We start from the raw sequence: 21,810 nt of genomic DNA, 5'->3' as shown, positions 1-21,810 counted from the left end.
CTAGATGATTAATCTTTAATATTTAACTGGATCTGGTATTGGAACTATGATAATTTAGATGAAGGTTTCTTGTTCATTCACTTTATAATTATTTAAATGTCTATTGACGTGTGTATTTAAGGAATCCATTTCTGGCAGCTTGAGAGATGGTAATATTTTATATTTGTGCAGTTCTTTTCTTTCAGAGAATAACTGATATGTTCATTTTATAAAGGGTCCCCTTAGGTTTCGCTATTTTGTGTTTGTTTTTCTTTGTTTTGTTTCGTTTTCTTTTTTGGTACTAGGGATTGACACTAGGGGCATTTAAGCACTGAACCACTTCGCCAGTCCTTTTTATTTTTTATTTTGAGATAGGACCTTGCTAAATTACTTAGGGTCTTGCTAAGTTGCTGAAGCTGGTCTTTTTTTTTTTTAAAAAAACATGTCACAATTACATAGCAGCAAACGTTGTGTTTGTTTTTTTTTAAGAGAGAGAGAAAAAGAGAATTTTTTAATATTTATTTTTTTTAGTTTTCGGCGGACACAACATCTTTGTTTGTATGTGGTGCTGAGGATCAAACCCAGGCCGCACGCATGCCAGGCGAGCGCGCTACCGCTTGAGCCACATCTCCAGCCCCTGAAGCTGGTCTTAGATTTGCAGTTGCCACAGCCTCCCAACAGGCATGCACCCAACGGCGTGTACCACTGTGCCCAGCCTCCTAAGTTTTTTAATACTAAAATATTAAGATTTTTCAGATAACTGGTTATAATTGCACCAGAGAAACACAGGGTGAAGCTGGTTTTATTTTTAAAAAATGTTTTGGGACAGGGTTTTACTCTATTCCCAGGCTAGCCTTAAATTTGTGATCCTCCTGGCCAGCCTTCTGAGTAGCTGGGATTACAGGTGTGCACCACTGTACCCAACTTGCTTTTATTATTGGTTGTGTTTTATTTAGACACTGCTTTGTTTTAATTTCTTCTTCCAAAATGGCAATAAGTGATAAGATAGTTGCTTTATCATGATGGATGGGAATCTGTCAGGTGGTTATCATTTATGTAGGCTCTAGGTTAAGCTAGTGAAGGATGGATGTATGTTTAATTATGCATATGCCAAAAGAACTACATCATGAGAATGTTCAGAAAAAGTTTTGGTTTTTTTTTTTATGTTTATATATCCTAATTTTTAATCTTTAGGTCAGAAGCTAGTAGAGTGGCACCAATTAGATGTATCTTCTTTCTTGGACCAAGTCACGGGATTTTTGGGTGAACATGGGCAGTTGGATGGACTTTCTAGCAGTCCCCCCAAAAAATGTTCCCGATCAGTAAGTATGAGTAAGAAGTGGTGATATAATTGTACATAAGCATTTTATGTAAAATATTTGATGTTAAGATAGTAATAATGATAATGTAAAAGCCAACAGTTATCATTTGTGGCTCTACTAATCTTAGATACCCACCTTTTTATTTCGATAATTTTCCACATAAGGGCTCCATCTTCTCAGTGAAGTCATAAGACTCATATTCCTGCTCTCTGGGTACAGCTGTGGTGTAGACATATCACTTAAGATCTCCTAAGATCTTGATTTAGAAGTAAACAGTGTGAATATATAGAGCAAGAGGACTGACGTGGTAGGTCTGGTAGTGGAGGCCTCTTCCTCAGGAACAGCACTGTGAGGGCTTCTAGTATCCAAATCGAAGTAACAGTGTACATGTGGTTTTTGCTGGAACTCCTCTCATGGTATATAGTTTTAGGGCCTGTCTCTCTGACTCTTTCAGATTGTTTCTATATTTATTTTCTATAATCTGCTATTAGTAGGCAGACTTCTTTGATAATTGGTATCCTGATTAGTTGCAAGTAGTAGACCTCAAAGATAGGCCATCTCACATTGTTTGTAGTAGCTGTTTGGGTTTGATGATAGTAAAGATAAAAATAGTTTTATTAGTGCATGTGACTTTGGCAGTCCACATCAAGTAGTGATATAAGTTGTATAAGTTATTACCCAGAATGAAGTACCTGTTTAAGGAAAAGCCTTAGGGAATAACATTGGTTTTTTTAAGGAAACAAAACAAAACAAAACAAAAAAAAAACCAGTGTTTCTTTAATTTCCTTGAGAGTTTTCTTATTTTTTGCATTCTTAAGGCTGATGTTGGACAAACCAGAACCTGAGCCTATGAGCTATTGGATTATGACATTAATTGAATTTACAACCTCACTTTAAAGAGTTAAAGCAATAATTGATAGAGATCTTGCTTTGCATGCACATATGCACAAGGTCCTGGGTTCCATCTCTAGCACTATCAAAAAAAAAAAAAAAAAAGTTACGGCTGGGGCTGGGGCTCAGTGGTAGAGTGCTTGCCTAGCATGAGTGAGGCACTGGGTTCCATCCTCAGTACCACATAAAAATAAACAAAGACATTCTTATATCTACAACTACAAAAAAATTTTTTTTTAAAAGTTAAAAGCATTTAGTGGGAAAGTCTGGACCATAAAATTGGAGCAATATATACATAGGAATGGATTTGGGTGTCTGGTACCTCAGACCTTACTTTTGATACCAAATTCTGAACTCTACAAAATTTATTTCAACTTCATATAAAAGAAACACCAATAAATAAAAATTTTAATAAGGAAGATGCTTATTTATCTCAGCAAAAAGTCCAGATAAGCAGTCTGTGTTTTGAATTCTGGGGGTGCCATCTAGGAACCAGGTTCCTCCTCTTTTTTTTCCTGATCTTCCATCTTTAGTCTTGTCTTTTGTTCTTGTGGTCAACGAAGAGATACTTCACTGATAGGTCTCATATCTGTATTGCAAGCATGGATGAGGAGGAAGGGATATCATCTTATTACAAAGGTAAATAGCCACAGATAAGAGTCCTGTGTATTTTAGCTGGCACATTTTCTTACACAAACACAATCGAGGTGCTATTAATAAATAGGCAGAGGAAAATAGATATGAGATAGGAAACTAACCTATGTGGTTTACAGTGTCATCTGTAGTCAGTCCAAGCTGTTACATGTCCCGTGGGCACAAGTTTGCTTTTCTTTGTGTGTGATAAATTCACCTCAAGTTTATTTTTAAAATTATATAGCTTTATTGACATAAAATTGTGCAGTAAAATTGAATATAAGGTTTATAGTTGGACAAGTTTTAATGTTGACCCTCTTTTCATGTGCTTTTTTGCTCTATTTTAGTGAAATGTTTATTCAGATCTCTGGCTCTTTTTTGGTTTGTTGTCTCTTTAATATTGAATTGTAAGAGGTCCTTTATATTCTAAATATAAGGCCTCTTTTGGATAAATGGTTTGCGGATATTTTCTCCCAGTTGATGCTTGTTTTCATTTTTATACAGTGTATTTGAAGAGCAAAATTATAAAGTTCTGATGAAATCCAATTTGTCGATTTTCTTTCTCTCTCTCTCTCTTTCTCAAGGGTTAAGCACCTTTCAGTGGTGGTACTGGCAATTGAACTAGGGCTGCTTTACCTCTGAGCTTTATCCCCATTTTTTTTATTTTTATTTTTTTTGAAACAGGGTCTCACCAAGTTGCTGAGGCTGGCCTCAAACTTCAGTCCTCCTACACTGTGCCCAAATGCTGGACATGTTTTGTTTTATAAACATATAAGTAAAAAATCAGAGGAGTGTCTGTTGTAGTAGTGTCTGTTGTGGCTACAATCTTTAAAATTAATCTACATGCTGTAAAATATTATTATTATAAATCTGCATTCTACCTAAGCTATTGAATGTCATGTGGTACATCTTTCTGCTTTTGGAGGGTGATAAATTGATGTTTTTTGAGATTTTCCCTTAATTTTTTATCATGTGACTGGTAGATAGTGGAAATCAAATTGAGGTTCTTTTTTATTTTTATCAGCAACACATAAATTTTTTACTTTTTTATTGTGGAAAAATTTAAGAATATTCAGAAACTGAAGGGATTTATGAGACTGTAGGTATCTATTAGTTAATTTCTGTAATAGGTGGTCAGTTTTCTTTAATCTGTATTCCGCTATATCTGCATTACTTTGAAGCAAATCTCAGAATTTATTGTTTTGTTCATTAATATTTGGCATGTATCTTGACAAAGTCTCTTTTTTTAAAATATATATTTTTTTAGTTATACATGGACACAATATATTTATTTTTTTAATGTGGTGCTGAGGATCCAATCCAGTGCCTCACATGTGTAAGGCTTTTTCTTTTAGTCGTAGATAGGCACAATGCATTTATTTATTTATTTATCTATTTATTTATTTATTTTTATGTGGTGCTGAGTATTTTTAATTTTTTTTTTTTAAAAAGAGAGAGAGAGAGAGAATTTTTTTAATATTTATTTTTTAGTTTTCGGCGGACACAACATCTTTGTATGTGGTGCTGAGGATTGAACTTGGGCCGCACACATGCCAGGCGAGCGCGCTACCACTTGAGCCACATCCCCAGCCCAGTAATTTTAATTTTTAAAAAAATCATTTTAAAAAACCATTATAATACCACTTAGAATACCTTAAAATTAACAGTAATTTTTCAGTGATGAGATAGCCAGTGTTGAACTTGATCTTAACAAATTTTTTTTCTCTGTGGTGTGTTTGAGTGCAGATCTTAATAAGTTTTACTCTAGCAATCTGTACTTTATAACACACTTTGTTCAGTGAAGTCTTTTCTTTCTTTCTTTCTTTCTTTTTTTTTAACTATTTTTAGTCGATGGACTTTTATTTTATTCATTTATTTATATGTGATGCTGAGAATCAAACCCAGTGCCTCACACATGTTTGACGAATGCTCTACCACTGAGCCACAACTCCAGCCCTTATTATTCAGTGAAATCTGACCCAAGAACTTTACCAAGGGGAAAACTGAAAATTTGCATTTTTCTTATCATAATGAAAACTTTTATTATAATTAACCTTGGGAGAATTTTGTTATGTTCCCCTAGTTTTGTATGACATTTTGTGTTGAATGTTAAAAATTAGTGCTAATTGAAGGATATAGTGGTGAGCAAGAAATACATCTTTTTCTATTATTTAGTCATTTTTAAAGAATGGTGTTTTGGCATGCATGGTGGTACATGCCTGTAATCCCAGCAACTGGAGGTTAATATTAATGAGGCAAGGTGAGCAACTTATCAAGGTCATGTCTCAAAACATAAAAAGGACTAGGGGTATAGCTCAGCTGTAGAATGCCCATGTGTTCAATCCCCCACTACCAAGTGGGTGGGAGGGCAAAAAAACGGTGTTTGGGTTTTATATTTAAAACTTTAGTTCTTGTCGCTATAAACTGTTTTCTTGGTTTTGTTTATTTTGATGGCAAAAATAATTTGTTTGAAAAATCAGTGTGCTAAGTGCTATGATAGGTTTTACTTTTCTAAATGTACATTCCAGTTTGACTTTGTAAGACAAAGTTCTTGTCCTCAAATAGCTTAAATTATAGTGGAAGAGATACAGTCATTAGAAAATAATGATGGCAGGTTGACTGTTATCTTTCTTAATACTCTGTTTGACATGATAATTTTTTTGGTTTAACTATTTTTCTTTCCACTTGTGTTTTATGACTACATCTCACAGGAGAGCCTTATAGATGCAAGTGAAGACAGCCAGCTAGAAGCTGCCATCAGAGCCTCCTTGCAAGAAACACATTTCGATTCAACACAGACAAAACAGGATAGCCGTTCAGATGAAGAATCTGAATCTGAACTTTTTTCTGGCAGTGAGGAGTTCATATCCATTTGTGGCTCTGATGAAGAAGAGGAGATAGAGAATCTTGCCAAATCCAGAAAGTCTCCCCACAAGGATTTGGGGCATAGAAAAGAAGAGAATAGAAGACTACTGACTGAGCCCCCTGCTAGAACTGAGCCTGGAACAACCACAAATCACCAGGGATTGCCAGCTGTGGATCCAGAGATTTTGGAGATGTCACCCGAAAAATCTGATGGAGTAGTGGAGGGAATAGATGTAAATGGTGGGTTAGAGTACAGAATTACTTAAAGCTTGAATATTATATATTACTATGGGCACTTGTTTATTTAAATTAATCTCCTATCTTAAACTCATTTTTTTTTTTAACTATTCCTTTAAGGACCAAAAGCACAGCTGATGTTGCGGTACCCAGATGGAAAAAGGGAACAGATCACTCTCCCAGAGCAAGCTAAACTGCTAGTAAGTATAGCTATTAGAAGCATTTGGTTGAATTAGAGAAATTAATAAATTGAAGTAAGTCCCTGGGTTCAATATTTAGTACTGCAAAGGGGGGGGCAGTGTTTTATATTTAATTCATTAATGCTGTTCTCTTTTGGGTTTTTTGGTCCTGAAAATTGGAACTTTCAGGGATGATCTACCCAGTCCTTTTGTAGTTTGAGTCTCACTAAGTTGCTGAGGCCAGCCTTGAACTTGTGATCTCCTGCCTCAATCTCCTGAGTCACTAGGATTACAGGCATTTGCCATTTTCCCTTTTATTTTCATCTCATGGGTTTGTTTTTCTCTGTTTCTCTTAGGCTTTGGTGAAGCACGTCCAGTCTAAAGGATATCCAAATGAACGTTTTGAACTTCTCACCAACTTCCCTCGAAGAAAACTTTCTCATTTGGACTATGATATTACATTACAAGAGGCAGGGCTTTGTCCTCAAGAGACTGTCTTTGTACAGGAAAGAAATTAACACCATGGCCTGACCTCTCTCAGCTTACCCCTTTTTTCCCTTTTCCTGTGAGATACCATGTCACTAAGTATGCATTTTGGCTCATAGGACCATAGAGTCAAAGTTGGCAAACAAGTCACCTGCCTTCTCTTTTATTTCTTGTTCTCACCTGTAATCAGTCTCTTTCTCCCTCCCCACTTTTTTCCTCCCCCATTCTCTTATTTTTCCCATGTCCTTTCTTTCTTACCTAATCTGGTGACCAAATGGAAGTGTATGGATAAATCTCTCCTAGTACTGGCAGCAGGAAATGTGTGTGTCAATAAGTGATCTCTTGCACGGCACTTTTTCGGGATCAAATGATACTACTTCTGAGACTTCTTTGACAAAGAATGGCTGGATGCAGAATAAGAACAACCTCTCTTTTTTTGTAAGCCCCCATTTGCAGTAAGAAGAACTTCTCAACCAATTTTTGTTGTTGTTGTTGTTCTTCATGTAGGAAATAGCACGTAACAAAACATCCAAGCTTTTGTTTACATGGAAAAAGCACCATAATTATTGCTGATCATATTTGAATTTTTTTCCCCAAAGAATTCCCATTTTCCCATTTATAAGAGCTATTTCCATGATACGTGTTAGTAGAAAAATGAGTGTTCAGTTTAGGATATGTAGCATGGGGTTGCTTTCAGTGGCCTAGCCTGAGACAGCTCTCTTCATTATTACTGTGTTATATTGATCCTGCTAGTCCTAGAATGGACATTTAGTGAGCATATTGTAGTGACTGGGATAGGAAGGTGCTTGCCGTTTTTGCTAGTACAGCATATTAGTTCCTTTGGCTTCTCCATTGTCTGGGTCACAGCAATCTGTAGGAAGGCAGCTTATTCAATAATCATGCAGTACAATGGCTTGTAATTGTAACCCCTGTGGTTATGGATTGTCCTATGTGCTTAAGGCATACTTAGGTGTGTCCCAGGGTAAAAGAAAACTACGCAGCTGAGAGTTGCTAACCATGTTCCTTTGGTTATAAATAATGATTCATTTTTTTTTACCCCTGGTTGGAGTAAAAAAGGCTCTGGTGACTGACCGGCCTTTAATTCCTCATAGTTTTCTTTCAAAAGATATCAAAACTGAAAGTCTCCAAAAGGAAGACCTTTAAGCTAAATTCTTTAAAAGACAACATGTTAGTAAGGGATGCTGAGGGTTGCCAGTGATCTTCAGATGTTGTGGTGTTTTTCTGACAACAAACGCCACATTCAAATATTAGTGAAAACTTCTTTCAGTATTATTTAGAAAAAGCCATCTTGAATCTATATAATACTGTTTACTTATCAGCTTCACTGTATGCTCAGTTCTTCCTTTGAGCTTTATATAAAGTCTTCTGACAGGATAGTAGTAATCTGGTGGCAAAATCAGAACTGGTTATAAAACCATTTATATGGAATGACCTGTTTTGTCCTTTGGGGTTTGAATTGATTCTTCTACTTGAGGAACAAATGGTAAATTGCTATTGCTCAGAGACCTTTTAGGTTCCCATTTACTTTAAGATCACTCTCTTGGCAACTAAGGGATTTAAAAAAAAAAGAAAAAAGAAAAAAAAAAAGCTGTGTGTTGCTAGTGTACAATTATAGACTATGGTTTTTAATGGTTGGATTTTGAGGGACCCTTCCTAAAGAATGAGTTATGTATCTCCTCAAGGAAATCATGGAAAATTCTGTTATTCTTCAGTGAGTCCTTTTGAATTAATGTTCTTAACATTTTTTTCTAAGTCTGTGTAAGTGCTTATGTACACGTATATAATTGTATAAATATTTATAAATATATTTATATAATTGAAATTTCATTTATACCTTGAGTCAAAGTTCTCTCTTTAGATCGGTGACTGAATAATACCACTTTGGTGTTTTTCATAGGCTCTTGAGGCTTAACTAGCAGCTTCTGGTTTATTGAGGAAACATGGTTTTTATGTTAATTCCTCAGTTATATCTCTGAACTTGTATAACAGATTTGCTATCTGAGGAACAGAGCTATATACTAGAAGGTACATTAGAGGGTAAAAAACTTGTTAATAGTTAGTCAAGGTCAGAAATTAATTCATGGAGGCACAGGGTAAGAAGTGAGGATACGCTCAGCTTTGTGCTTTGATAGCAGCTATCTTCACTCCCAGCAAAGTCATAGCTAAAACCCAAATTGGTCGAAATTCTAAGTTAAGAATTTTAACTTATAGGACTGTTTCATCCTCTTTCCTACTAGCTTCTCTCTTCATAAAACATATCTTGAAGTCCTGAGGCAGCATGCTCATAAATGAGAGGATGTAGTATTTTTTTTAAATATGCTCAGCACTGGCAAACCAGATATTAAAAACCAAAGTGACTTTTTCAACTTGGGTCACTATGAGATGACTGAGTATATATAGGATTTAAGTAAGAGACAGGGCCTGGTACATTCATCCATCCTGGATACAATCAGATGTTTAGAGTACAGAATGTAGGGGATTTTGTTTCATTTTGAAGCAGGAGTGTAATTATCTTGAGGTGGATAGAGAAGCCCATGAGGAGAGGTTATGGATTATACTTGGGAAAAGTAAGTGCAGAGTATTGCTTTGCTCAACTTAATCTATTTAGGGAGTATGCTTTCTCCAGTTTGCCTTATTTCCTCTACAAGTTCCTTTGCTTTTTGAGGGAGAGGTTTTATTGAATAGATTAAATGAAGTCAGTAAGGTTAGATAAAAATAGTCACTCCCCCTTGTAAATATTGGAAACAACGTGTAAAAGACAGTTTTTAAAAGGTATGGTGGAAAAGATAGATTTTGAGAGTGACAAAAGGATAGGGAGATAGAATGAAAACTAGCAAGGAAAAAGTGAGAGGGACACTTTATTGAATATGATTTAGAAAGAAACCACAGAAGAGAAAGAATAGTGCCAAATGAGGGAAGAACAAGGAACTAAAGTAACTAGCATATGCTGTGTGCTTCATGTGCTTTTTCTCCTTTAATCCTCCTACAAAATGTATAATTTCCCCATTTAACAAATAAGGAAGAAAATTAAAGTTCATAGAACTTGTTAAGGATGTCACAGCGAGTAAGTGGCAAATCAAAATTGGAATTCAGAGTCCATTTCTTAGACCCTGGTGCTGTGTTCTCCCACATAAGGGAAATCCGCCCAAAAGAGTATCCTCTTTCCTTGTTTGGCTTTGTAAATTAACAGCTGATTTTGTTTTCTTAAAGCTAGGGGGAGTAGTTGAGGTAAAGCTTGTGGAATTTGCACTATGCCTATAAATTCTTACTTATTTTGAGAGACTAATTAAGACTAATTATTAATAATTGCTTTTTAAAAATGATGCACTGATGAGTGTGTGAAAGGAGAATAACTATCTAACATTATTTGCCAAGAATAAATGTAAAGGGTAAAAAAGAATTTTCTTTCTTTAACCATTTTTCAGAAAAGATACAATTAATCTTTTCTGTGTTCCATCCATGCTAGATTATTGAACCTTCTAGGTGTGTTTTTAAATCTTCTATAAAATTCTACTTCCTTGACCCTATGAAGAAACAGTTTTCTGTTGAATGCTTACTCAAAGTTGGAAATATTTTGAAATCTAAGATCTGATTCTTTACTGTTATCCAGTTAGGGAGACACATTACACATAAGATCATTGGAGAATATGTAAATGTTTGCCTTTCCCAGATGGAACTATAATTACAATAGAAGTTTAGAGAAAGGAAGGAATTGTGTAGGTTTTAGTTAGCTGATTCTTCACAAAGAAGACTGAAGGGTGACAAACACTAGCTCAATTTTTTTTTCATCTATAATCTTTAGTTTCACCTTTTTTAACTACTAGATTTTTGGTTCAGTGAGGCATAACCAGTACTCAAGTATCAAAGGATTCTTGATCCCCAACACTAAAGATTCTTAACTACCAGAAATCTTACTTGGACACTTAGGAAAAACACCAGAGGGAGTTCCTAGCAACTGAAAAATAAAGGAAAGTTTTAACTTTTCCACCCAGGTACAGATTAAAGGTATAGTGTATTATATAAGAAATGCAGAAAAGGCACTATTTTAGGTTTAAGTGCACTTGGATAATAGCTGTGCTAATCAACTGTTATATTGGAAAGTCTCTTTCTACCTCTGAGTCTTGGGTTCCTCATCCAAATAATTGAAAAATCTGACTAGACTAATAATTCTCAGTCTTTTCAAGCAAAAGTACTTATAACTTTAAATTCTGGCATGGGTATGGAATTGTGGGATTAACTGTGAATATAATTAATTCCGTAGAGAAAATGTAATGTGCATCTGGAATTGCAGAGCTCTTGCAGAAACTCTAGGCGCCCACATACTGTAGACCACTGAGTTGCATTATCTCTAAAGTCCTCCAAAATTTTATGCATCTGGTCTTTCCCCTTTGTTATATATTATCCTTAGGCTTATTAAAAGTGTTCTTGTTAATGTGTTCCTTTGCTTTTTTTTTTCCTGTGTCCAGATATCATTTGCCCAGTAACTTGATAGAAGCATACTGCGATGATTTGAAATTCCCCAAAAGGAGAGTTTAATAGCTATTAGAGATCTAGTAATGACCTTTGAAACAATTCATTAATTTTTAATACATAATGCTGTGTGCCCACTTGTTGTTCTATACAACCAAAATGTAATTAATGAGAACCAAATACATCACTGACACTGGAGTTGAATTTTATTTTGTGGACTTTAAACAAAGGACTTAACTGACTCAGCAATTGTTAGGAAACTGTATAAGTTGTAGAATTCACATTTGGATTTTTTTATTTTATTTTATTTTATTTTGATGGTGCTGGGGTTTGAACCCAGGACCTTGTGCATGTGAGGCAAACACTCTTATCAATTGAGCTCTACTCCCAGCCCAGGACCCCATTAAGTTGACTTAAAGATAATTCATGTCCCATAGAGTATATTTCATTGTTTCAGTCTCTCTTCCTGCCCCCACTTTTGCCATTTTTCATTTAACTACTATGTAGTAAATTATACAGTGCTGACTGATGAATAAGCAATGTCTTGTGTATAGCCAAAAGAAGAAATCCTGCCCCCAAGGATAAAAGTAAAAAAGAACTAACCCTTCTGCAGTTTCCAGTAATAATAAGCCTTGATGAATAGGCCACATAAAAATAGGTATAAATTATGAATATTCAACATCATTGGTTTGCCTTGCTTATTATATTAGCATTCCAGTTATTGTCATGAAACTTAGTATTGCTTAGTATACATTTTAGAATAGAAGCAAGAATGTTCTTTAGAACAGAAGAATATCACTCCACTATATTAATTTCCTCTGTTATGTAGAGATTGGATATTTCAAGGATGATATTCTTGATTTTTTACTTACCTATGTGTCAATCCTGTTGGACAGCTTAAAATCAAGGTTGTTTTTGTTTTTAATAGAGATTATGGTTTCCTTGGTTAATTTTTCCTATGAAGTGAATTCATGTGATTATAGATTTTTGGATGTTATGAAAACTTTTAATTGGAAAAATCTTTTACAATCTTACTTTCTCTTTTGCTTCTCTATTCTTGATTTTGACATCCTTTCTCTGAAATTAGTCATGATTTTTAATTAATTGGCTATGTTTAAGAAATTCCACTTCTGAGTCTTAACGTATAATGTTTCTCAATTTTTTTATAAATTAATATACAAGGGAAGAATTTGAGGCAAACATTTTTAAATAGCTAATTATCTCTACTTAAGGAGAATTATTTTATTCCAAATAGAGAATGGCTGACTGTGACACCCCTACCTTTTGACATAAAGGTTGCTGTTGTATTACTTAGAATCTTGGCCATTCTCATAACCATGGTGATGTTTGGCCATATTTTTTATGACCTTTTTCTACCATGTGATCCCAAAGTAATGTTGTATAATTCAGTATGAACTTCTTAAAACATAATTTAGCATTTCTGTAATTAAGTAGTTTAAAAAGCTAACCAGATTTATTTGTAGAATTAGAGATACAGGTAACCAATTATAGTATTTTTGCCTAAGAATAATCACATATTAATCTATAAATATGGGAACTTATCTTGCTATAGTTAATTCTGTGTCAATAAACAGCAAATTTTTGTTTGTTTAGTGGTATTTCCTTTGTGGAAACCAAAATATCCTAAGATTTTATATACCTTATAAGGTCACTTAATTTTCAAATGGAAAGAACAGCAAGATAAACCAGACTGAACTTAAGTAATATTTTATCTTCATTAGAAACGATGTTATTAATCTATCTAGACTACCAAGAGTCATTCACTCATTAGAAAATTGAAACAAATTATTAAATTCTGATCTGTTTTTAATTCTCCCTTAACATCTGTTTTATTTGCCATTTTATTTTTTTCCCCATAATCAAGGTTGTTGACATGATACATTTCATCAAAATACATTTCAGTTACTGACGTTGGAAAGTAGATACCAGTTGGATACCTTGCTGTTTTGAGCAAAATTATTTTATTGTGTGCTTTTCTCAAAGTCTTTGTGTTCTTAATAATGGAAGATAGCAGACAACATAATTCCAAATACACATTGGTTTATGACACTAATCAAATGCTCTTACTAACTTTTTGGTTACCGATTGCCCTGTTTATTAATCCTCACATAGAGTGGCCATTGCCTCCAGAAAATCTGTTACCTGCTAATTAGAAGGAAAGTATGTTACCTCCACTTTTCAGTTAACATGTAGCAAACTTGTAGTAGAGGCTGTTTATCTTACCCATTTGGGAACTTGGGACTTGCTGCTTTCTCTTTGGTTTGCAGACTATCTAAAACACCTTCTGGGAAGCCATAAAGCTGTGAGATAATCCTCTAGCCTCAGATGTGGGGAAATGAGTACCAATGGATGCTAATAGGAAACATAGACTTGCGCGGGGTGGGGGGTGGGGGCGGCATCCATCCAAGCTTTGGCATGAATCTTGTTAGACACAACTTTTCACTCCTCTAAGAATCTTTTTCCTCCCCAGAATGATTTTTCTTTTGATTGTTAATTCTAAGCATCTGGTGTTCTTTCCCTACCCCTTAATCATTAAGGCACTCCTTTTTCTCACAGGTATCGATTTATTGTTTCATGTTAACTTTTCAAGAGAGTGGTCTCCATGCATGTTTTGTATGAGTTCAGTTTGAACAATGTGTTTAGTACTGTACACCTGAGATGTCCAATTCTGTCATTTCTTCACTAATTGTGTTTTTTAAACATCTTCCATGTCATTTTCTAAACTTTACTTCCCATCTTATTCAGAGAAGTCAGTCAAGGAATGAAATTTGTTTTGGGGTAGGGATGAGGGTGGGTTGGGGACTTGAGTGAAGTCATCTTGGGGTATGTGCTTTAAAAGTGTTTGCTCAAGCAGTTCCTAACAGTATTTAGAGATTCCCTGGATGTTTGTGTACTGAGCTTATTGATAAAGTGGTGGTCTTACTGAGATTTGCATTCTTAGTGCAGGACAGGCTCTAAATTTAATCTACAATATAACCTTGTTATTGAATCCAAGATGGTAATGGACAGAAACAGTGCTCTTACTGTAGTGTTTCTGCCATGCACTCCCTAAAGTGCACAGTTTGAGGGGCCTTGAATTCAATGGTGCTCAGAGATATCATTTGTTTCTGCAGATCTTCCCAAAAGTGAAAGAAGGCTTTGGGACCAGTAAGGAAGGGGTAACTAGATCATCCACTATTTTTTGTTGTTGTTCAGGACCCAAAAGAGATCCTCCTATATATCTAGTAAGTGATAATAAAGGTGCTAGGGAAAGCCTTAAATTTGAAGACACATGGAGGTGGTAAAAATCTGAACTTAAAAGGAGAAAAATATGCCGCTAGGTAGGGCAGAGCTGTAACTGCTGGCTAAAACTCAATGGAACTTCCACTTGCTCTGAAACCAGGGAAGTCTTAGATAACTGGGTGTGATGGATCTATAGATGAATATAGTCTAAGGTAAACACTTTCTAAAGTGAGAATCTTTCTCACAGTTGGTGATCCTCTGGTTTTGGCTGTACCAAATTGTGAATATTCTTGCTGTGTTGTACCCAGTTGCTTTATATTAATACTGCAACTTGAATTGGGGAGGGTGGGTGGGACATCTGGGTGGGGGAGGGAGGGAAGTGGGACAATAAGTCTTTTGAAGACATCAGCTCACTGTGCTGAGAGAGGGACCAAACTCAAGGAAACCTCTGATCTATAAATTCAACTGCTGCATTTTTTTATAAATACATGTAAATGTCCTGTTGTAATATTTGATCTTGGAAATAAAAAAAAACTTTTCAGTATTTTTTTTGTATCATTTTTGTGTGGTAAGACTCTTTTGAGTACTACTTTCATGTAATTCAAAAGTTTGCCCTCATATTCTCATGTTTAAGACTCAGTATTGGGGCTGGGGATGTGGCTCAAGCGGTAGCGCACTCGCCTGGCATGCGTGCGGCCCGGGTTCGATCCTCAGCACCACATACCAACAAAGATGTTGTGTCCGCCGAGAACTAAAAAGTAATATTAAAAATTCTCTCTCTCTCTCTCTCTCTCTCTCTCTCTCTCTCTCTCTCTCTCTCTGTCTCTCCTCTCACTCTCTCTTAAAAAAAAAAAAAGACTCAGTGTTTATTGAAAAAGGTTAAATCATAGTCCCACTGTCAAGTGTCATATTTACTAGGTTTTTAAAATCTATTCTTAGTAACACATTGAACATTTGTGGTAAACACTCCATAAGTGGTTGAACTGATGAATACATTGAGTGGGTTAGCTAGCATTGTTAGCAAAGTGTGATTCTATATTCGATAGAATTGAGCAATTCAAACATCTAATCTTTCAGTCCAGCAATAACAACTAATTATGGATAAGTGAAGGAAAAATGGTTACCAAATTGTAGAAGAGTCAGGAGGTAACAATTTTTTTTTCTGTAATAGATAGAAATTGGGGTTGCTCCCACAGAAGGTGGTACACACCTGTAATCCCAGCTGCTCAGGAGGCTGAGGCAGGAGGATTCTAAGTTTGAAGCCAGCCTTAGCAACTTAGCAAGACCCTGTCTCAAAATAAAAAGGAATGGGGATGGAGATCAGTGGTAGAACATTCTTGGGTCCAATCTCTGCAGCAATCACTTTTGCCTCCTTTCGTAGAACATTTCCTTAACCCCATCTCCGGCTTTTTAACCATGTGCCAAAAAATGGGACATAGTGTTGAGCAAAACAGCTCCTACCCTCAAGGAGCAAACTTCCTAGGCAGAAATACAGTTGACATCAATGAGAAATACAGATTTGATTAAAATATTATGGGAAAAAGCTAGAAAAGGAGCCAGTAGAGAATTCTACTTAAATTGGATGTTGGGGAGATAACTTTCAGACTGAGACATGAAGGATGAAAAGAAAGTGATCTGTGCTAAGAATAGGAAGAAAAAGTTCAAAGGTCATGAAGTAGGAGAGTGGGTATTTGAGATGTTGAGAGAAGACTAAGTAGCATGTAGTGAGCAAAAGCACACATGTGGCATAGGATGAGTAAAAATCAGACCATGCAGAGCCTTAGGTCCTGATTAGGAGCTTGGATATTGTTTTGAGTATATTGAGGAGCAATTGTGGAGAGTGGATTGGAAGGAAGCAAAACAGTAGAGAAACTTGCAGTGATGAAAATGGAAAGCAGAGGTCGCCTGTTGTAGAGGTTCAATGGACTGGAAAGTATAATTTGAGATGAAATGTATATTTCAGAGGTGTATTTTTTAGTTTTTATTTTTAGTTGTCAATGAACTTTTATTTATTTATATGCGATGCTGAGAATCAAACCCAATGCCTCACACATGTCAGGGAAGCATTCTACCACTGAGCCACAACCCTAGTCCCTCAGAGATGCCTTTTTTTTTTTTTTTTTTAGAGAGAGAATTTTTTAATATTTTTTAGTTTTCGGTGGACACATCGAACCCAGTGCCCCGTGCATGCCAGGCGAGTGCACTACCGCTTGAGCCATATCCCCAGCCCAAGAGATGCCTTTTGAAAGTAGAAATTAAAGGCTTTGCTGTTGGACTGAATATGAAGGAAAAAGAAATCAAGAATGACACATTTCTAGCAGGTAGGTAGGTAGAAATCATTATTGAGGTGTTGACCATGGGTGGGTCAAACAAGTTTGGGAAGAAATTCTAGATGTGTTAACTGATGGCAAGTGAAGATATCACATAGGAAGTTGGACATGGGTATCCAAAGCTTTAAGGAGTGATGGACTAGAGTTATAAATCTGAGAATTTGTTAGCAGGATTGATGGAGTTTAATACTATGAGGTCGCATAGGGAGAAAGTTATTAAAGAAGAGGGCCCAGAGCCCAGCCCTGGGGAACACCCTCAATCAGAGACCCTCTGGAGGTGTAGCCAGTGAGAAGACATCCCAGTGTGGTGGCAGAGCCAGGAGAGTGCCAGGAAACTGCCTAGGGGTATAGTAAAAAGGACAGTGACATGTTCACTAGATACACAAAGTCACTGAAGACCAAGAACAGTTTCAGTGCAAAGTTAAAATTGGAAACCTAATTTGAGTGGGTTGAAGTTTGTAATATTTTTATAGTACTGAAGAAAGGAAAAAACACCAAACTTCCTCTTAAGTGGACTGGTATAAATGGCAGCTCTTTCAACACCTTTTTGCTTCCTTTTTTCTCTCCCTCCAATTAAGGGAATGTGCTTTTTAATTGTCAGTTGAAATTTAAGCCCACCCACAAGGAGGATTAGTCAGTTACTCATATCTGGAGGGGACTGGAAAACAGCTGGCCTGATTGTTTAGCTATGTCATGTTTTCCCTTTTCCTTCCATTTTCTCAACTTCCTTTATTTCTTACTCAAATTGCACCTCCAAACCCCATAGAATGGAATATCTGTTTATGCTACTTTTCCAAGCCTTTCAGTCATGGGAAGCTTTTTATATCATTACTTAACACCCCCCCCCCATTCCCCGCCTGGCCCTGTTTGTTATTTGTACCTTCAGATTCCCATTTGCTCTTTCCTACATATATCACCAACAGAATAACAACTAGTCTCCAATTCAACCAAAATCTAAGAGAACACATTCATGCTTTCATGGCAGTGACCAGGCCTCTATTTCCATAAGCCTTACCACCGGGAAGAAAGGAAATTGTCCTAGTGGTGGCCTTACTTCCTAAGCCTGTTTATCACAGTTTCTCAAAAAAGTGTCTTGCCAGGCATGGCAGTGCACGCCTGTAACTCCCAGCAGCTTGGGAGGCTGAGATAGGAGATCACAAGTACAAAAAGACAGGCTCATGAACTTAGTGAGGCCTTAAGCAACTTGGTGAAACTCTGTCTCAAAATAAAATATAAAAAGGGCTGGGGATGTGGCTTAGTAGTTAAGTGCCCCTGGGTTCAAAGTATCTTGTTCATAAGATTAATCATTGAATTAATCGTCACAAATTGATTCTAAGGAGCCATCACCAGTACTCCCCACCACCCACAAAGTTTGGCACTTTAAGGGGTGAAAGCCAATTCTAACTATCCCATGTTTCACAAGCACCACTTTACTAATATCCATACAAGAAAGTCAGCTGTTAAAAAAAAAGGGGGGATATTGTCTAAAAATCTGGGTGATGTCTGGCAATTAGCCATTTGATTATTCTAATTACCTAAATATGAGATGTTCTAACAGACACTGCATATGAAATTCCTTTTGATGATCTGAGATCTAAGAATAGGAGAGAATTAACTCACCCTAGGCATTTTGTATTGTATTTAATTCTCAAAATAAATTTGTGAGAGAGGCATTATTTTATAAATGAGACACTGAGGCTCAGATTATTACTACCAAGTTCACACAGTTAACAGATATTCCATTGTTGTTGTTTTGTTTTGTACTGGGTATTGAACTTGGGGGCACTTAAATACCAAGCCACATCCCCAGCCATTTTTGTGTTTTATTTAGAGACAGGGTCTCACTGAGTTACACAAGGCCTTGCTGATTTACTGAGGCTGTCTTTGAACTTGAGATCCTCCTGCCTCATCCTTCTGAGCTGCTGGGATTACAGGCATGCACCGCCATGCTTGGTGGCAATAGGTATTTATAGCAGGTGTTAAGACCCAGGTCTCAGGTGCCAAAGCATCACAATATTGCCTCCAAGAAGAAATACCTTCAGATATGGAATCTGGGATGTCGGGGTGGGGGGGTGGGGGGGGGAGTCTCAAGCACCAACATGTGGGACTGTTTAGAGTGTGGACTAAAGTGATTTAGGATTTTCCTCAAGCTTTACTTCACTCACTGTTACTTTGAGCAGGTCAAATTCCTCTGGACTTTTTTTTTTTTTTTTAATGTGGTGTTGGGGCCTCATGCATGCTAGGCAAACACTCTATCGCTGAGCCACATCCCTAACCTACGGACTGTCTTTTTATCTACATCATGACGCTAATATAAAACTTATTTTGCTTGTTTTAGGACTATGATAAGGGTCCAATATAATAGTTTGTGTGTTTTGTGAGGTTAATAAGTTTTTTATAAAGCTTTATGAATCCTCAACCTGGTATCTTCTATCAAAATTCAATGTGGGGGCTGGGGCAATAGCTCAGTGATAAAGCGCTTGCCTTGCATGTGTGAGGCACTGGGTTCGATCCTCAGCACCACACAAAAATAAAGATACTGTATGTTCATTTACAACTAAAAGAATATATATATTAAAAAATTCAATTTTGGGGGGAGGATATAAGAACTCATTTAAGGCTAGGTACAGTGGCACACACCTGTAATCCCAGCAATTGGAGAGACTGAGGCGGGAAGACTGAGAGTTCAAAGCCAGGCTCAGCAATTTAGTGAGGCCCTAAGTAATTCAGAGAGACCATGTCTCTAAATAAAATATAAAAAAATATTCAATGTAGGGACTGGATATGGCTTGGTAGTTAAGAGCTTCTGGGTTCAATCCCTGCTACCAAAAAAAAAAAAAAAAAAAAAGGATTCATTTAAGTTCTAAATTATTATTCTTTTAATGAAAATGAAAAAACTAGCTCTGTGTAAGTTTTTCCTCACTGTGACCAAAATATTTGACAAGAACATCTTAGAGGAGGAAAGGTGTATCATGGCTCACAGTTTCAGAGGTTCAGTCCATGGTTGACTCGCTCCATTGCTCTGGGCCTGGTATAAGGTTGAGAGCGCTACTCAGATCATGGCGGGGAGGAAGTAGAGAGAACAAGCCAGGGAAGGGGCCGAAGAGAAGGTTAACCCTTCCAGGGCAGCCCCCAGTGACTCACCTGCTACAGCTACATCCCACCTGCCTAAAGTTACTACCAGTTAGTCTATTCAAACTAGGATGGACTAATTAGGTTACAGCTCTCATAATTTAACCATTTCACTTCTGATTATTCCTGTATTGACACAGGAAATTTTGGAAGACACCTCATCAAATCATAACAGACTATTATTTTATTTTATTTTATTTTATTTTATTTTATTTTATTTTATTTTATTTATTTTATATGTTTTGAGTCAAGGTCTTGCTATATTGTCCATGCTGGTCTCAAACTCCTGGGCTCAGGGAATCTTTCTGCCTCAGCCTTCCAAGTAGCTGGGACTGCAGGTATACACAGCCACAGCCAGTTTGGATCCTATTTAATGAACTTTTCAAAAGTTGTTTACCAGATTTAACTTGAGACATGTATACATGTGTACATAAAAATTCTTGCACAGAGCAGGGTTTGGTGGCAGACACCTGTAATCCCAGAGGCTTGGGAGGCTAACGCAGGAGGATCACAAGTTCAAAGCCAGCCTCAGCAACTTAGCAAGGCCCTGAGCAACTTAGTGAGACCCTGACTCAAAATTTTTAAAAAAATGAGTTTGGGATGTGACTCAAAGGTTAAACGCCCCTTGGTTCAATCCCTGATACATAAATAAATAAATAAAATATGATAAATTCCCACATAGGAAGCAGCTCATGAGAAAACCCCATTGTGCCCTGAGGATGCATCCTGTGCCTTGACTCACTTGTGAATGATGGAACCAGGGATTACATCAGTTGTCATTGCTATTGGGACAGCTGCAACTGGTTAGCCACCTTACAAAACATTCTATGTTAAAGATTGTCCAAATAAATTAATGGTAAACCTTTACATCCAGAAAGACAACCCCGAGATAGTGCATGCTTTTGAGATTCTATCAAAGGAGCTGGGAGATAAAATTGTGTACTGCCATTGCTGGAAGTCCAAAAATTTATCATTCTGTGATGGCTCTCACACAAAACATGAAGAGACTGGAGACAACATGGAACCTCTGATTGTCAACAAAAAAGAAACTTAAACGGACCTCTTTGATGCTACAAACCAGCTTGTCATGATGTCACCTAATCATGTAACTAGAATGACTACCTCTTCTAATTCACCTGTCCTGGGTTCTAGATGTGGTATATTGCAAAGTTCAGCTTTCACATTAATGGCATTTACCTTACTCATTGAAACATCATCATGGTACACATTAGTTTATACAAAAAAAAAAAAGAAAGAAAGAAAGAAAGAAAAAGATGCACCACCATGCCCATCTGTGTGTGTTCTTTATCCAGTACATGAATTCATTCTTAAATCAAATGGTTCTTAAACTCCAACCATGTTCCATAAACTATACTAGGTTTAGGGAAAATAGAGCAGGTAACATAGACTTCACCCTCAATGAGAACCTCAGATTTATGGTACAAGAGGCATGTAAAAAAATACAGGCAAATAAAAATGCAATGGGAAGCAGACAAAGATTTTTTAAACACGACACAAAAAGTGTCGACCATATAAGAAAAAAATCGATAAGTGGAACTTACTAAAGTCACTAGCTTGTTTTTTTCAAAAGACATCATTAGGAGAGTGAAAAGTCAAAGCATAGACTATAAGAAAACATTTACAATATATCCAACTGACAAAAGTCTTATGCCTGGAGTTACAATGTACTTTACAAAGCAATAAGAAAAAGATAATTTATAAAAATGAGCAAGCCAGGTGTTTTGGCACACACCTGTAATCTCAGCATCTTGGGAGGCTAAGACTGGAGGATCCCAAGTTCAAGACCAGCCTCAGCAACTTAGAGAGACTTCCCCAGCACCTTAGCAAGACCTTGTCTCAAAATAAAAAGTAAAAAGGGTTAGGGATGTAGCTCAGTGCTAAAGCGCCCTGAGTTCAATTCCCAGAATTTTACAAAATAATTTAAGGGGCTGGGGCTGTGGCTCAGGGGTAGTGTACTTGCCTGACATGAGTAAGGCACTGGGTTCAATTCTCAGGACCCCA

General features: G+C 36.6%; 1 protein-coding gene across 1 annotated transcript in view; it reads left to right on the top strand.

Moving 5' to 3' along the window:
• UBXN7 (UBX domain protein 7) overlaps positions 1 to 14,661 on the top strand; it is a 57,178-nt gene extending 42,517 nt beyond the window's left edge. Inside the window, exons 8-11 of the mRNA XM_081302004.1 lie at positions 1,174 to 1,301; positions 5,537 to 5,930; positions 6,048 to 6,127; positions 6,463 to 14,661. Of these exons, the coding sequence (XP_081158130.1) occupies positions 1,174 to 1,301; positions 5,537 to 5,930; positions 6,048 to 6,127; positions 6,463 to 6,624 (764 nt within the window). The 3' untranslated portion in view covers positions 6,625 to 14,661. The remainder of the gene's footprint in view (positions 1 to 1,173; positions 1,302 to 5,536; positions 5,931 to 6,047; positions 6,128 to 6,462) is intronic.
• The last annotated feature ends 7,149 nt before the right edge of the window (positions 14,662 to 21,810 follow it).

Source organism: Spermophilus citellus, assembly GCF_964194105.1.
Source record: "Spermophilus citellus genome assembly, chromosome: 7".
Taxonomy (NCBI): Eukaryota; Metazoa; Chordata; class Mammalia; order Rodentia; family Sciuridae; genus Spermophilus; species Spermophilus citellus.
Note: the sequence above shows the minus strand (reverse complement) of the source record. Positions and strands in the feature narration are given on the sequence as shown.